The sequence below is a fragment of the Diceros bicornis genome, chromosome 28, assembly GCF_020826845.1.
Source record: "Diceros bicornis minor isolate mBicDic1 chromosome 28, mDicBic1.mat.cur, whole genome shotgun sequence".
Classification (NCBI taxonomy): domain Eukaryota; kingdom Metazoa; phylum Chordata; class Mammalia; order Perissodactyla; family Rhinocerotidae; genus Diceros; species Diceros bicornis.
Genome location: NC_080767.1, coordinates 5,699,664 through 5,716,171, shown reverse-complemented (window position 1 = coordinate 5,716,171; position 16,508 = coordinate 5,699,664). Strand labels below are relative to the sequence as shown.

The following is a 16,508-nucleotide window of genomic DNA, read 5'->3' as shown; positions in this document are numbered from 1 at the left end:
TGAAGGGGACTTGCTCAGGGTCACGCAGCCAGCCAGGGATGAACCCAAATGGGCCTCCTGTTTCTGGATTCCCAGGCCAGTCTCCTGCTGTGTAGTATGTCTGGGTGTTGCCACCCCAATAGTTCAGATATGGAGCAGCCAGGCTCAAAGGCAGAAAAGGCAATTCCAACAAGGACTCCAAAATGTAACGCCCAACGTGAGCACCAGGACAGCGTGCTGTGAACGCCGAGACGAGCCTGGATTAAGAGCCTGACCCCTGGGGACGGGGCAGCATCTTCCTGACACAGTTGCGAGACCATCCTGAGGAGCAGCACCACGGCGTAGAAGGAAGCCGAGGAGGGCCAGGCGCCTCGTGCTGGTCTTTCTCAGAGGCCTTCCGACCTCGGGCAAGCGCTTTTCTCGCAGAGCCTGACTTCTTCGCCTGTAAAGGCTGAGGGACATTCACACTCGCCCTGCCTGCCGTCTGGAGTTGGAAAGCGACCACAGGTGCCAAAGGGCTTCATGAACTTTAAGGACTAACTTCATGTGACATCCCAATTCTGACTTTCAAAAAATTTTAATCACTTTAGAGGATCTATTTTTTTAGCCCAGATATTAAATACTTTCTTTCTTTCTTTCGTCATTAAAAAAAAAAAAAAAAGAGCCAGCCCTGGTGGTCTAGCGGTTACGATTCAGTGCTCACTCTCACCACGGCAGCCCGGGTTCGTTTCCCAGTAATGGAACCACACTACCCATCTGTCAGTTGTCATGTTGTGGTGGCGGTTACACAGAGAACTAAAACGAACAACTAGGATACACAACCATGCACTGAAGCTTAACAGGAAAGAAAGAAGCCTTGTTCCTGGGTGAGATCAAAACATCTCTAAGTTAAATGTATTCTCCCACACTGTAATTCCACAGCCCAGAGAGAGCATCTGACCCCGTTTTTACAATTTGATGTCCAGAAGCCAGCTCTCCATTGCCCACCTGGTTAGAGAATGCTGGGCTTGTTAACAAGTGGACATCTTGGTCCCCAAACACCCAGCCAAGGGGCCCCTGAGTCTGGTAAAGTGTCCATGTAGGACTAAACCTCTTTACAATAGGAAAATGGCAGGAAGAGAAGAGCTAGAACCAGCTGTTCACACCCTAGTATGAAACAATGCCATTTGTTTGAGGGAATACTGTTTTAAAAAGAATGCTAAGACCACACTCCCTGTATTTTTTCCGTAGGGCCATCTTACTCTAGGATGGCAGGGCTCGAAGGAATATGGGCAACATCCAGTCCAAATGCCACATTCACAGGTGAAGAGACCGAGACCCAGAGAGGGGAGGGACCTGTCTGGGTCACACAGCAGTTAGAGGTCAGGCAGAGGGCAGCGGGACCCTCCCCGCTCCTCCTACAACACACTGAATCACAGAGCTCCACTAATGAGTCAGAGACAAATGGGGTAGAGTCACAGCTGACACAGGCCGCGCTCCAGCTTCAGAATTCCAAATGTACCATGACGAGACCTTCCCCATGACGAGACCATGACGAGGGAGGAGTTACAAAAAGAACTCGCACAGAGCAATTCACTTCAACAGTATAAAAAAGCTACATGCAGTCTGTTTTCCTAACGTCTGCCCTGCTAAAAACTACATCTGCATACGAATCCAGTTTGCATCTAATTTTTAAAAACATACAAAAAGGGTCATCCACAAACACAGTTTTTCCAGCTCTTCACAAAGCAAAATGATCCATGACTTGACTTCTCCCTCATCCTGTGATCAATGTTTCTAAGACCCTGGAAGAAAAGAGGGAAAAGAATTAGGGAAAAGAAGCCTGCTCTGTCACAACCAACTGGGTGTTAAACGGAAGGTGGGGGAAGTGATCTATAACTTTAAATCTCTCCCCAGCAAGCAGGGGTGCCGGTGGGGAGCAGAGGGCCCTGTGGGGGTCCAAGAAGTACATCTAAGACCAATGGGTGGACGTTTCAGGGAGGCAGATTCCAGCTTAATATGAGGAAGAACTTTCAACTACTGGAAAATCCAAAGATGGTTGTCTGGTGGTGATGAGCTCCACATCCCTGGAGGTACGCAAGTGAGAGCTAGCCAATTCTACATGTTGCAGAGGGAACTCAAGAACAGGGCGGTGGCAATGGTCTTGAATTCCATGGTTCTCTGTGGCTCCCTTTTGAAAACTCATCTATAATAGACTATACTCATAGCCCAGATTATTTCTGTTCAAAAAAAAAATATATATATATACACACTTTTTAAGTGTATATACACTTAAAAAGTGTGTATATATATATATATATTTAAAACATGAAACATATTGTGTGTGTGTGTGTATAAAACAGCCAAGTGTCAGGAAGGCAACTTTAAGAGCTGTCTCCTAACTTTGCTGAATTCCTATTTGAGGGTTTTGTACCTTGTATTTTCCTCCCGGTTCCTAGGAGCTCTAACTACTTGCATCCACCCATCCTCCAACCCCAATGCCACATCCTCAGTGAAGCCTTCCTGTATTTTCCCCAGTTCTAAGCCGCTTCTCTCGCCTCAAACTCATACACACCCCTTATTTCCTAAACTTTGCATTCCTTATAGTTCGATGACATTCACTTTTTGGTCTCTGTACGTCCCCTACAGACCTGACGTGGGGCCTTGTACTCAGAAGGTGCCCAACAATAGTGCCAAATATGGAATAATATGGATTACAACCACAGCAAAATCCTTCTGCTTTTCATAAACTACTAAAATTGTTTCTAATTTTTCCTGCTCTGTTAAAAACTTGTCAGTTGGCCTTGGTGATGGTGCCTGTTCCCTACTGTCCCTTCCTCTGTTCCTGTAAGAGGATCATGCATCCCTGCCCTCGGCCTCCTGTGAGAGGAGCAGACTTCCCCTGACTCCGCTGACGCTGGGCGTGGCCGTGCGACTTGCTCTGGATGACGGACTTATCAGATGTGACATATGCCACATCTGAGCAGAAACTTTAAATGAGACTGTGTGCTGGGCTCAGCCTCTTGCTCGTCCCCTCTGCCACCAGAAAGGATATATTCCACATTGGGGCTGCTCCTGCAGCTGGTCCCAATATGAGAAGACACATGGAGCGGAGCCACAGCCAACCTACAGCCACGACACCGAATGTGAGCAAGAGATAAATGTTGCTGGCTGTGAACCAGTGAGGTTTGGGGGCTGTTAAGCAGCAAAAGCTGGCTAATAAAGGGATTCGTTTCACTAAGTTCACAGCCCACCCAGTGGCCGGTGACAGATGCAACCCCAGCTCTCATCTGGGTGACTATGAGGACTAAGCCACCTGGCCAGGGGAGAGGTACTGCTAAGCACGTATAGTGTTGAGGACAGGGACCCCAGGCCTGGAGACAGCAGAGCTGCCAACAAGGAAGAACCGGGAACTGACGAATGAAGCACAGACCGTCTAGTTTGCAGGCATGTTTTCACACGAGTGCTGTCACAGTGACAAGGTCTGCTCTCGGTGCCCTCTCTAGGAGGACTCGGAGGAAATGCTCCATTCAGCCTCAGAAACAGAAAAAAACAACTGGTCTTTTTCACCTTACGGACACCCACAATGTTCACAGTTTTTGACTTTGCATGTGAGGTGGGAGGCCCAGAAGAACATACTAGAGAGTCTACCTGCTAATCGTAATATGCTCCTACTCTTGTTTTGCATTCCTCTGGTTTCCTCGATTTATGTGTTTTTCTTCTTTTTTATTATACATCTTATAAGCCATCTCAGTCTCTTGTGACACAGGCGTATAAATACTGAAAATGACTTAGAGCATGCACATGAGTCCGTCACACGCAGTCACCTAGAGCTGGGAAGCGGAGGACCTGGTGTTTACTCAGACCTGTAACCATCACCGTGCCGTGGGACTGGGCCTCCCCAACCACGTTGGCTGAATGGCATTGGTACACTCCTTCATCTTCCTTCCTCAGAGGGTTGATCTAGAAACAAAACAGGCAGTTTATACAGTTATATATGGCACAGAAAAATCATTTCCTTATTTAGTTCTTAATGATACATCTGAACACTTGCTCCTTTTCAAAATGAGATAGAGCTCACTCTGTTTCTCTTCTTGCCTTGCCTGCCAGGAAAGAGTTAAATTTCCTTCTCAGCACCCTCTCTATCCTGGCTCTCATTTTAATGTTTCCTCTGCATTCCTGCCTTTTACTGGGAGCTACCTGGTCCTTTCATTGAAGGTGACAGGTATAGATTGTAAGTAAAATACTGCAAATTAAAAGAACAAAAATCTACTGACCAAGGAACGGCCCACAAGTGCTCCCGATGGAGGCAGCACTTTACGAAGTAACACCAGAGACACCCTTTCTCCCACTTTTCTGGTAATAAAGTGGGGGAATGTGCTTGAGTTGAAAAAGCCGTGGACCCAACTGCATCCTGAGTGTCTGAGCTGGGTGGAGAAGTCACCAGACCTCGTGGAGACGGGAGACAATAAGGAAGACAGCCTCAGAGGGAGCCTGTTCACATGCCCCTGCAGCGCAGATCCACAACCAGCTCTCTCCTCTCTGCTTTCTCTTGTTACAAGAACCTGTGAGTCACTCTACAGACTGGAGAGGGTTTGTGCACACCTTCTCATTTTGAGCTCAGGCCCATCATGCGGGAAGGGGGAGCCCTGTTTTCCTCATATTACAGGAGACTCGCAGGCAGGTCACAGGGCCCTTGGACGCTGCCCAGTCCAAAGCCCTCTGTCTACAGCTGTGGACACTGACGCTCAGAGAGGTAGAGTGGCTAGACCAACATGGACCCCCGTCGCGTCACTCCACCACTCTGTCAAACACACGGCATTGCCTCGTCTTAGCAACACTGCTGCAAGTGGCATGGAGGAGCCCGGGAGGAGGGTGTGAACGTCCGTCTTCCCTCTTCCCAGCCATGTGGTCCTGGGCAAGTGTAGTAGCTTCCTGTGCCTGCTGTAACAAATTACCACACACTTAATGGCTTAAAACCACCAAAATTTATTATCTACAGTTCTTGAGGTCAGAAGTCCAAGTGGGTCTCATTGGGCTAAAATCAAGGTGTCAGCAGGGCTGTCTTCTTTCTAGAGGCCCTAGGGGAAAGTCCGTTTCCTGCCTTTCCATTCTAGAGGCCGCTGGCCTTCCTTGGCTTGTAGTCCCCTTCAAAGCCAGCAATGGCGGGTCATGTCTTTCTCACACTGCCATCTCTCTGGCTCTTTCCTGCCTCCCTCTCCCATGTTTCAAGGACTCTCGTGATTACACTGGGCCCACCCAGATAATCCAGGATCACTTCCTTATTAAAGTCAGCTGGTCAGCAACCTTACTTCCACCTGCAACCTTAACCCCCTCTTGCCATATAACATAACATATCTATGGGTCTTGGGGATGAGGACGTGGACACCTTTCCGGGGCCCTAACTCTGCCTACCGCTGAAGATCACTCATGCTCTCAGGGTCACACTGCCTGCCCTCCTCTCCGCACAGTAATTGCAGGGCCCAATGAGAAATGGCTAACAGCACCTTTGAAACATGTCACATGTTATAGAAATATAAAGGGTGCTTTATGAAAGCTGGTCAATAATAGCCAGTAATCCTAAACAAATGAGATGCTCACCAAAATCCAGGCCGTGGCCTCATGGTCAGAAGGGCCGCCTCGCACCTGGACACCTATATTGACGTGGTCCCCAGGCAGGTCCTCCAGCACCTGGGTGCCCTCGGGAGACTGTGTGACCTACGGAGGACAGAAAAACCAGGCGTGGTTTAGCAAAAGCATCTCTGCATGAGGACCACCCCACGGTAGCCTCGCTGTCTTCATCTTCCCACTGACTCAAAGGCTGACACCCTGTACCTCTTATTCCTATTAAAACGTCAGTCGCTTTTTAAACATAAATGTATGTGCAGACAGCACCCCCTGCTGGACAGTGAAGATGTGGACACCACCACTATCTCGCAGAAGCAGTTCAGAATGTCACGGCTCTTCTCAAGACCCTTGAGACCAACGAGGGGACAACATATGCTGTGATCCAAGCCAGTCTCTCAAAAACTGATCTGCAGGAAGATCCAGTTTGGGAATAAGATTGGGTCATCTGCCACCAGCGAAGGCTTTCTATACCCCAGATCCAGTGAAGTAGGCTCTGACGTCATTCCTGCTGATCTAGGCTAGATAAACAGTAGAACTTTCCGGACAGCTAGTGGCTGAGGGAGCAAGTGACACAGGAAGGATGGCAATTCCCCTTCTCTGAGGAGAGCTCTAGGGTAAAAGTTTTGAGGCATAAACACGGAGGCAGAGGAGTGGTATATAAGGTATCTTTTTTAAATCCTCTGATCACATACAAAGGTATACACACAAACACACTTAAAAGAAAACACATTTACACCTCTCTCTCTCTCTCTCACTCACACACACACATACACACACACACACATGAGTTCTTGGATACAAATACCTTCCTCCACGTGATGACGGGTGTGGGCACAGCCCTCACCTCGCAGGACAGGTACACCTGTGCCCCGGTGACGTTGTGAACACTCCGAGGGGGAAGGACGACCACGGGAGCTGGAAGAAGACGACAAGGGAACACAGCCTTTGCCCTACCGGTTCCGGGCACCCACCTCGGAACCTCCAGGCCGGTGGAGGGCTTGCTGGGCCGGCTGACGAGAGGGGCGCGGGGCAGAGCTCTCCTCACCTGAAGAACACGCTCAGAATCGCACGAGAGAGCTCCTCAGACCCGGGAGGAGGCCGGCAGGGTCCACACCCACTACCTTTGTTCCACCAACAGGAAAGCAGGGGTCCAGAGAGGAAGGCGACTTCCCCAAGTCACCCAGCACGGCTGTGGCAGAGCTCCCACCTCGTCACGCTCCCCGCTGGGCCCCGGCCGCCATCTGCTCACAGCTCAACGACACACTGGCAGGCTCTGGGAGGGGCAGAGTCTCCTAACAGACGGGCTGTTCTCCTTCACCGGAGGGCGTCTCAGAGAACAATGCCAGCGGAACAGCTGCACTCAGCCTGGAGCCCAGACCCCAGGTCCCTTCCAGACGCCCATTTGCATAACGCAGACTCCACACAGGGCCTCCCCCACACCCCCCATCCCCAGGTGGGGAAGCTGGTGTAGGGACCGAGGAAGCCAAGCCTGGCCGCCTTTCCAGACAAGGAATGAGACAATGTGGTTCCAGGCTGCCAAACATTACAGAAAGGAGAGGGAGGGTGTGGCTCGCCGGGTGGGACCAGGGAGATGCTGGCATCTGAGATAGAAATTCTTAGCTGATACTCCACATCCTGCCCTCATCCCTGTGCCCAGCATCTGCTCTGCTCACACTAGGACTAAAAGAAGCCAGTCCAGCCCCCTTGGGCTTTGGGCCCCCGATCCAGCTCCTCAGCGTGCCTGCCCGCACTGTCCTGCCTTCCCTCTGCAGGAAATGCACCCCCAGCCCCACAGGTGCACGGCTCCCCACACCGCAAGGCCTAGAGGGGATGTGTCAGGGGGTCTGTGCCTCTCTGACCTGCTGAATCACAGCCTGCCTTGCAGTCCAGGTGCCTCCACGGGGTCTCAACTGCACTAGACGGCAAGCTCGGCCCACCCTTGCATCTGGCCCCACGGTGTCTGGGGCAAGGTGCAATGTGCAGGCCTGGCGAGGGAAACGCTCTCTGCTTGGTTTGCTCATCCGTAAGATGGGGACAGTACCCCTGCTTCACAGGGCTGCCAAGCTGACCCTCCCACGTGGGGAGTGTGAAAAGTGATGGCTTAAGTGACCGCAGTACGCAAGGCGGGGTCAGGAGCAGGTCTGGTAAACAGATGACTGGATTAAGAAACACGTTCATCCTCTGGCCATCAAACTGCGGAGTCTAGGACCCCTGGGGCTTTGCCTGGGGACCCAAGGACAGCCCTGGAGAGGGAGAGGTTCCTCGCCCACCTGGGGAGGCTGCAATGAAAAAGGAGAACAAAGGGAGGGAGACAGAGGCAGGAGGCAGTGGGGGAGGGATGGGAGGGAAAGGGCGCAGAAATGGAGTGGTCTGGCCCCTCCAGACAGACTGGAAAGAGATCTGGTCGAGCCAGTGCCAAAAAGTCTCTGGGAAGCTGTCTTAGAGCTAGAGTCTCAAACTGGAGGGGCCCAACTCCACAAGACCTGACTGTGATGTGCTCATCTGGCCTCCACTGCACGCCTCCAGTGACTGAGAGCTCACTACCTATCGAGCCAAGCCCTTCCTTCCATCCTTGGAGGGCTCTGCTGGTGAAAAAGCTTGTCCTCATCTGGAGCTAAAACTCGCCTCCCTGTAATGCCTAGCTGTTGCCCCCAGGGCTGCCCTCTGGAGCCCACAGCCCCCTGAAGCCCTGATGGCCTCCAGGCGTTGAATACAGGCACTGCCCTCCCCACCCCCAGGCTGCTTTCGTCCCCTCAGCCTGATCAGCCCACTCCTTCAGTTGTGTCCATGTGAGTCCCTCTAAGCACCACCCTCATCCTGAGTGTGGCCAATGTCCCCCTGTGAGCCAAGGTCCTGGGCTTCTAACACTGCCTGACACGCCCCAGCCACCTGCCCAGCTGCCACAAAGAACCACACCACCCCTGCTCCCTGGCAGGAGCCCCATCTGCGACAGACAACAAAGAGAATCTAATTTACCCTCATCTTCCCGCCAGCATCGCCTCCCCCGGAGCCCAAATCAGTCCTCAAATGGCTCGCTGTGGGAACAATCAGAACCACATCTTATTTCAAAGCCCTCAACGGATTCCAAAAGGACACTCAATCAACGTGTTTTACTTTTGTTCATGTAAAGTCATAAATTTTAAATGAGATTTCATCAATCCCTTTCAGGCCTAAATGAATAAACCAGTAAATCACATTTCATCTTTCTCTCTCCTCACATTTCCCTCTCCCTCCCCTTTAATAACTACAATTAAGAAAGACTGCCTTGGAAATAGTCTTTGCTACTGATTTTGTGGCAGAAAATACGATTTATTTTACAAACGAGCCACCTGCCTGCGATAATAAAGTGACATTCAAATTTTTATTTTAAATTGACATGCACTGCTGGTGTACAAGTCTAAGTTCTGACAAACGCAGACAGTCGTGTAACCACCACTTTGGTTACCCAAAGCAGAGAACAGTTATCCTGAAAAACTTCCTCACGCTGCTCTTCGTTACAGTAATCTGGTTTTAATTTTAACATACCTGATTTTAAATTTAAAATATTTTTATCCATATTAGCTCTTTATAAGCAGTGATCATCATCATAATAAAATAGTGGTAATAATGCCCCCAGCTAACACTGAGGGCTTGCTGGTGCTGGGCACTCTTCTTCTGCTTACAGGGATTAACCTGTTTGATCTTTCTGACACTCTCACCAGCTGCCAGCTGAGGAAGCTAGCCAGGGTCACCCAGCCTTAACTGGCAGGCGAGGCTATGAGCCCAGGGGTCTGGCTCCGAGCTCTGTCCTACACCATCTTGCCTTCTTCTTAGATGACACTTCCACGTACACACCCCTCTCATCCTCACACCAGCCCTGGAAAGGAGGTGTTTTTATCCCCATTTTACAGATGAGAAAATGAAGGCTCAGAGAGGCGAGGTGCCTGGAGGAGCAGGGACTCGAACCCAGGCACCCTGATTCCATTAATTCCATGCTGACTTTTAAAATGAAACATCTGTTATCTGTGTGGACTCCACTGCAGAATAAGAAAGAGTCTCTTAGGGATTGTGTGGGGGTCCCTGAGACCACCCCCAGGTTCAGTGATTCACCAGGAGGACTCAAGGACTCCACAGAGTTGTGCTCACAGCTGTGATTTATCACAGGGAAAGGAGACAGAGCAAACCAGCAAAGGAAAAGGCTCATGGGGTGAAGACCGGGGACACCAAGCATGGCTTCCAAGAGCCTCTCCCAGTGGAGTCACACATGACACGCTCAGTTGAATTGTGACAACATGTGTGAAATGCCTTCTACTGGGGAAGCTCACTGGACACTCAGTGCCCAGGATTTTTACTGGGGGCAGGTCACCTAGGCACCCTCTGCCTACTCCACACCAAAATCCAGGCTCCCGGAAGGAAAGCAGGTGTGAGCTGTCCTCTGCACACTTGAGGCATGGCGGGCTGCGCTCATCAGTTCTGGGAATGGTGGGAACCCTCCCGAAATCCAAGTTCCCAGATGCCAAACAAGGGTCAACCTTGCCAGCAGGCCTCTCTAAGGATACCGTCTCAGGCCTGTGCTATTAACTCTTTTCTGCGCAGGAATGAAACCATCCAAACATCACCCCCCGCGCTTGTGAAGATAACATTAAATGGGCCATGTGTCCTTAACACTAGCAGGACATTCCCAGTCCTACTGTCCCCAAAGGATCATTCGAGTATGGCACTGGGGTGCTCAGCGTCACGGCTACCACAGGCAAGAGGAACCCAGGATCAAATCCTGTCTCTGCCACACCCCAGTGCTGTGACCTGGCCTCAGTTTCTTCTTCTTGAAAATGGGCACAGGAGTCCACTCCCCCCACCCCTCCCCACAGGCTGTTATGAGGAACAGTTACAAGACCCCTTGCAAACTGTAAAAGGCTTCCATGGAGAGACCTGAGGACTTGGCAGGTTGTGCTACCCCACGGCAGTCTCCTGGGAGGTGCCTTGCCTGCTCAAGACCCTCTACGGCCTCTGGTGAGCAGGCCTATCGGTGAGTCCTGCCCGGAGGCTCCAGAGGCCACGGCCCAGGGCCCTCACTCTGGCAAGCTTAGGCCACAGCCTCCCACCTTATGTTGCCAGAGCAGCCACACCCCTGGAAGAGCCAGGGCTTTCCTTCTCCTGCCTTTGACAAGAGTAATGTGGCTTTCACGAGGGAAGATGCGGCTGGTCAGGCCAGTTCGTGAATGTGCCAGCTTCATCTCTCTAGCAATTCCTTGCTAAATACTTGTTTCCTTCTGCTGGTGCCAGCAACAGCCCTGGAAATGCCAGGATGGCACAAATCCACCCATCAGGTAACAGAATCGTCACCCAGGTGTGCAGCCACAGGGGCAGCACTGTGGGTGGGCGAAATAGTGCCAAGGGAAACTCAAGTGTGGTGTGGGGGGGGGGTAGTCGCCAACCATTTCCTCCTCATCTGCAAATGAAGATAACGACTGGGGCCCCACATCCTCCGGGGTGAAGGGAGAAAATGGGTGTGACTGCATCATTAACCGCGTGGATCTGTACAAATGAAAGGGATCGATGTTATCATTACAGCGTGGGTTGATGTGTCCCCCCGCCCCGTCAACTAAGCATGTCCTTGATGGCTGGAAGGAAGATCTTCCCAAGCGCCTCTGAGATTTCTTTAAAGTTAATGGTGCTGGGGAAAGAAAGAATATCAAAACTTCCCTCAGGACCCCATCTGCTCCTATGAAAAAGCGCACAACCAGAGAGTTTAACAATCAACGCACTGAACAGCCCTGATAATTTACGCTAATAGTCATGTTACGAAGTGGAACGAGGAACAGCTTAATCCCGCTCCCTGCAGCCTGCGCTGCACACCCCCTCCCTCTGCATGGAAGGCTGCTGAGCGCGAGGCCCCCTTCTTTGTCCCTCTCACAAAGTGGCACTCGCTGCCTCTCCTGGTTACCTGGTAACATGCGCCTCACACAGACTGAGATTTCTAAGTGGGGCTGGAATTTCAACCGAGGTGAATTTTCTAAGATTCAGGATTCAAGAGCTCATGGGAGCTTCTGGGGCTCAGTGCCCTGGTGGGCAATGGCACGGGACCCTGTTCCTATCTAATTTAGCATTCAAAACACGACATCAACCTGCTGTCTGCAGGATCCCAACCCCCTCCCAACGTTAGCAAATTGCATCTATAGACAACATAGTTGTTTAAAGTAATGATAGCAAGAATAACATCAATAATAACAGTAATAATAATAATGCCATGCCATCTTACAGTCGAGAAATGGAACCAATAATTTAGTACAGAATGAAGCTTCACCCCTTAGCCTGGCACTCAAGACTTGCAATGACCCCGCCCCAAACTACTCTGGGCCTCACCTCCTCCTCCAACCATCCCACTGGGCAGCTGCCCAGCAGGCCCACTGTCCACCGTGGCCACAGGACCCCCACCTCCATGCCTTGTTCATGCTGTGTCTCCTCATCCTCCCCTTCTCAGCCCAGGAATTTTCTCCCCGTGCTTCCAGGCTCCTCTCAGATGCTTCCCCTTCTGTGAAGCTGTCCCTGTTCCTCTTAGGAGCAGTCACCCAGGGCACAACAGAGAAACCAGCAACAAGCCTTGGGGGAAAAACAGGAAGATGGATCCAGACCAAGAAAGTTTCAAGGTTCAAGGGTAGCCAGTTTGCGGCACCTTCCTAATCAGATTGCCAGCGGGCTAGAGATGCATGGCCCCATCAGAAAAGAGCCAGGAAGACCCACACTAGAGGCCCAGCTCAGCTAGGAGCTAGCCATGGGGCTCCAGGGAATTCCCCTCTGCATGCCTCAGTTTTCCCTTCTATTAAATGGGAGTGGGACCTGGCCAGGGTAGTTGTAAAAATCAAGTAAGAACATGGGATGCAAAAGTGATTTCCAATAGTAAAGAATTATTCATATGTGGGAATATAGTGGGTCTTCAATAAACATGTGTTGATCAAAGGATTACTCTCATTATCAGGCATTTTGGGGCATTTCAGAACATAGGAGGAAAGGTCAGAATTTAAGCCTGAAAACTGTTTCCCAATGCTCCTCAGAGGCATGTCTAAGAATACTTCCCAGCCTGCTCAGAGCCTGATAAATATTTACGCAGACCTCCTTCCGTCACAGTCACGAGCTCACTTACTGAAGGAGGAAGTGAGGAGGCGAGGAGCGAAGCGGTGATTTTATTACCAATATTGAAGCCATCTGGCTGCTGCTCTGACTCAGTCTGTTCTCCTGCAACCAGGGTCCCTAGGGGCATTGTGAGAAAGCGCTCCCACTGTGTTCTCTGAACAAAGGATGCTGCAGGGCAGCATGGAAGGAGGTGCCGCCTGCAGCAGCTAGGAAAGACCCCCTGTCCACACTTTCATGCTTCACCAGGACACAAGGCAGGGGCCACACAGACATTTCAGGACAAAAAGCGACAGGAAAACTGCCCGGGTCTGTGGCGGATGACACAATCGCTGGTGGGGAAGAAGAGCTAAATTCCGGGGAGGCCTGATGCCTGTCACTAATGGAATCATTAAAAGCAGCTTCTGAATTGCCTCCGTTTGGCCCCGTGAACATCTTTACGCCCGGGTTCTGTGCCTGGGGGGCCTCAGAGCCCATAGATTGGAGTGGAGGGGCTGTCACATTTACTTGTCATTGGTAATTTTCAATGAATTAGGGGTATGGAGTTTCTGTCTGCCATCTGGCCGCATTCTGGTAACCATGGCAACCACCACCTGCCTGACTTAACACTATCAAGTCCTGTCCTGAAAGAGCACTGAACAAGGTGAGGGGGCCTGGGAGCTGGTCAGGCCTTACTGGTCACCCTGGACAAGTCCCCTGCCCCCTGGGTCTCAGTCTCCTCTGCAGCATAGCAGATTTAGTCTAAATGCCTTTAGGGTGGCCCTCTCAGGAACAGAATATCACTCCAGGGAGAAATCATCTGAGACCGTCAGCGCTGGTCAGCTTCTGGGGACCTGGTCAGCACTTCTGTCTCCCCACATGGAGGGAAAGTGTTACCTGTCTGCAGACAAAGAGAACCGCCTGTGAATAACTGCTGAGGAAAGCAGACTGTAAGAACAAGTGACAGGAACTAGAAGGAGGGAGACAGGACTGTTTAAATGCCTTAGGGCAGAAGCAAATGTTCAGAGTAGAAGGGACAGGGGGTGACACTGCCCAGAGGGGGAAGGGACCAGCCCAAGGTTGCTCAAGGAGCCAGCAGCAGCATGGGGAGCCCCAACCAGGAACAGCCAACAGTGACTCTCCTGTGCACCGGGACTGCCTCGGCCTCCTCAACGGGCCACACATTGTTTTCATGTTTCCGGGAAGAGGAGCCTTCCCGCCCCATCTCCAACAACCTGTTGGGACTCCTGGACTTCAGTGCGTCTACCTGGAATGCCTGGGGGGAAATAAAACTAGAAACTTCCCAAGGTCTGGGAAAGGCCTCCTCCCACCCCCAAGCTTTCCTTGTTGGAGCTGAAGTCATTACACTGACTTAGGCATCTAGGTCTGGACTTGGTCTCAGGTCCAGGCCAGAGTCCCAAGCAGGACTTCCTGGGGCTCTTGGGCCACAAGCTCCCTGACCCTAAACTCTCCAGTGCCTCCTCCAGGCCACATAGACAGGGGCAGTTCTCCAAAACCTAACTGGCCCGCAGGGCGCTTCGCTAGACATCCCTGTATTTATGTTCTGGTTATTTTCGTTTGATTTTGTAAAATTACGTAAAGAGGGTGGACAACAATGGTACCCACAGGCGACTTGACTGCGATGTTAATGAAGCTGAGTTGCTAGGTTCCCAGCAATGATTAATTTTCGATTTCTTTCTTTAAAGCAGGACCCTCCAAATTAAATAGGCCTTAGCCCCACAAAACCTGGGTCTGCCCCTGAGGGCACCGTCATCTTTTCAGAGTCTAGGTCTCCAAAGGTCTTACCTGTCCTGGGCGGGAGCTCCCTCGCGCCCCTCAGCAGGGCCCCAGCCCTGGTGTTCTGGTCCGGTGACTAGGGCCTCCTGAGGTCTGGAGCTCCTCCTCCTCCGGCATCTTCACCTTTCCTCCCTCCCCATTCAAACAACTTCCCCCCGGGGTGCCACAACCTGGGGACTGGGACCCAGTGGGAATTACCACCCCCCCCTCCCCGTCCCCAACTCCTAGTCTTGTGGAGGCAAACATGCCAGGCCTGCAAGTAACTGCATCAGCAAGTACTTAAGCACCAAAACGGACAGCAGGCTCACCAACAGTCCGACCAGCACGGTGGCTGGTGTCTCCATGAGCTTGGTGACGGAGGGTGCAGGGTGTGGATTCCTGCCCCAGTCTCCTTGAGCTCCTGGCCAGATAAGAAACCCTGCTCCCAATAGGAAAACTGAGGCCCAGGCAGCGCTGTTCTTCGCGGTGCAAGGGGGATCCTTCGCCCCACACCCCAAACAGTTGGGGTCCCTCTTTCTCCACCCGCTGCCGCACGTTGGGGCGGAAGCCAGACTCACCAAATTCGCAGGGGCCGTCGCGCGCCTTGTGCAGGTGGCCGGGGTGCGCGCGGGGCGCGTGCCGGGCGCGCAGGCGCAGCGCGCAGACACTGGGGTAGGAGCGGCCGTCGGAACCGCAGACGGCGCCGCGCTGCGCGCACACGCAGAGCCCGGTGCCCTCGGGCCCCGCCCCCGCGGCGCGGCTCGCGCACACCAGCCCGGGGCCACAGCGCGCGCCGGCCCGCCCTCCGCAGCTCGCGCCCTCGGCGCCCAGGCAGAGCGCGCAGCAGCCGCACTCGTCGCGCTCCGCGATCCTGGGCGCGGGGCAGCGCGCGGGCGCCGTACAGCGCTCCGGCCGGCACGGACCGCACTGGGGGCGCCGGCCGCCGGCGCCGCGGAGCCCAAGGCCCGGGGCCAGCGGCGGCAGCAGCAGAAGCAGCAGCGGGAAGAGCACGGGTGGGCGCGGCATGGTCTGCTCCGGGACGCCAGTGGTGCTTCTGCTTCCCGCTCTGCTCTGCGCGCGCGGCGCAGCCACCCCGCCCGCCCCGCGGCCGCTGATTGGCCGGGCCTGCACCGCGGGGCGCCCGCAGACGGCTGCGCGGCCCCGGGACCAGAGCGCCGCGGTGGGCTCCCGGCCTGCCCGGGGCTCCTAGCTGGAGGGATGTCCCGAGACCCGCTCTTCGACCCGCTCTCCGACACCCGGTCGTTCTTGGAGACCTAGTAGGGGCGGGAACTTGCCTGAGGTCGCTCTGGGGGAGCTAGAACTGGGTGTACGGTTTCCAATCCAAGGCAGGCTCCAAATACTATGCCCGTTAATCGAGAAGGATGGGCTCTTTTCTTTCTTTTCTTTTGCATGTAGTAGTTTTCAAAGTTTTATATTATTTCTTTATTTATTTTTGTGAGGAGATCAGCCCTGTGCTAACATCTGCCAATCCTCCTCTTTTTTTTCCTGAGGAAGACTGGCCCTGGGCTACATCCGTGCCCTTCTTCCTCCACTTTATATGGGCTGCTGCCACAGCGTGGCTTGACAAGCAGTGCCTCTGTGCGTGCCCCCATCCGAACTGGCGAACCCAGGGCCGCTGCAGTGCAGTGCGCTAACTTAACCACTTGCGCCACGGGGCCAGCCCCAAAGTTTTATTTTAAAAAGGGAATATAGTTTAAAATGTCAGAGTTTACAAATAGATGTAATGATGAAAAGAGGGGTTCCCTTCCACCCTGTGTCCCAATGCCCCAACCCAATCTCAAGAGGCCACTCTTATTATCAGGTTTTTGTGTATCTTTCCAGTTTTGTATACCTATAAAAGCACAAGTGATTGTATAGCCCCTTCCTTTAAACACACACACACACACACACACACACACACAATAGCATGCCCTACCATTACTCTGCACCTGGTTTTTCCACCTATGGTATTTCCCCACATCTTACTATCTGAAATTGCGGTTCTTGTACAATCAGTGAAGCATAGTTTAATTGGCTTTTTTCCCGTAATGCGACATAAA

The 16,508-nt window shown here is 52.5% G+C and overlaps 1 protein-coding gene across 3 annotated transcripts; it reads right to left on the bottom strand.

The window, feature by feature from the left end:
• Positions 1-1,501: 1,501 nt before the first annotated feature.
• Positions 1,502-15,511, bottom strand: IGFBPL1 (insulin like growth factor binding protein like 1). Of its 3 annotated transcripts, none has more exons than XM_058523544.1 (5): positions 15,027-15,511; positions 6,392-6,501; positions 5,560-5,676; positions 3,786-3,921; positions 1,502-1,763 (listed from the first exon to the last, which is right to left on the bottom strand). In XM_058523544.1, exons 1-5 carry the CDS (start codon positions 15,472-15,474, stop codon positions 1,756-1,758), a joined length of 819 nt encoding a protein of 272 aa, XP_058379527.1. In that variant the 5' UTR covers positions 15,475-15,511; the 3' UTR covers positions 1,502-1,755. The 3 variants fall into 3 exon arrangements, with proteins under 3 accessions (XP_058379527.1, XP_058379528.1, XP_058379526.1); XM_058523545.1 differs by having other exon boundaries at positions 3,825-3,921; XM_058523543.1 differs by lacking the exon at positions 1,502-1,763 and having other exon boundaries at positions 3,772-3,921.
• Positions 15,512-16,508: the final 997 nt, after the last annotated feature.

Excerpts from the sequence above, each read along its gene's own strand:
- IGFBPL1 (XM_058523543.1), bottom strand. The coding sequence starts at position 15,474 with ATGCCGCGCCCACCCGTGCTCTTCCCGCTGCTGCTTCTGCTGCTGCCG. Across the intron at positions 6,502-15,026 it reads CGACGGCCCCTGCGAATTTG|CTCCCGTGGTCGTCCTTCCC; the intron begins GTGAGTCTGGCT and ends GTCTTCTTCCAG. Across the intron at positions 5,677-6,391 it reads CCGTCATCACGTGGAGGAAG|GTCACACAGTCTCCCGAGGG; the intron begins GTATTTGTATCC and ends TGTCCTCCGTAG.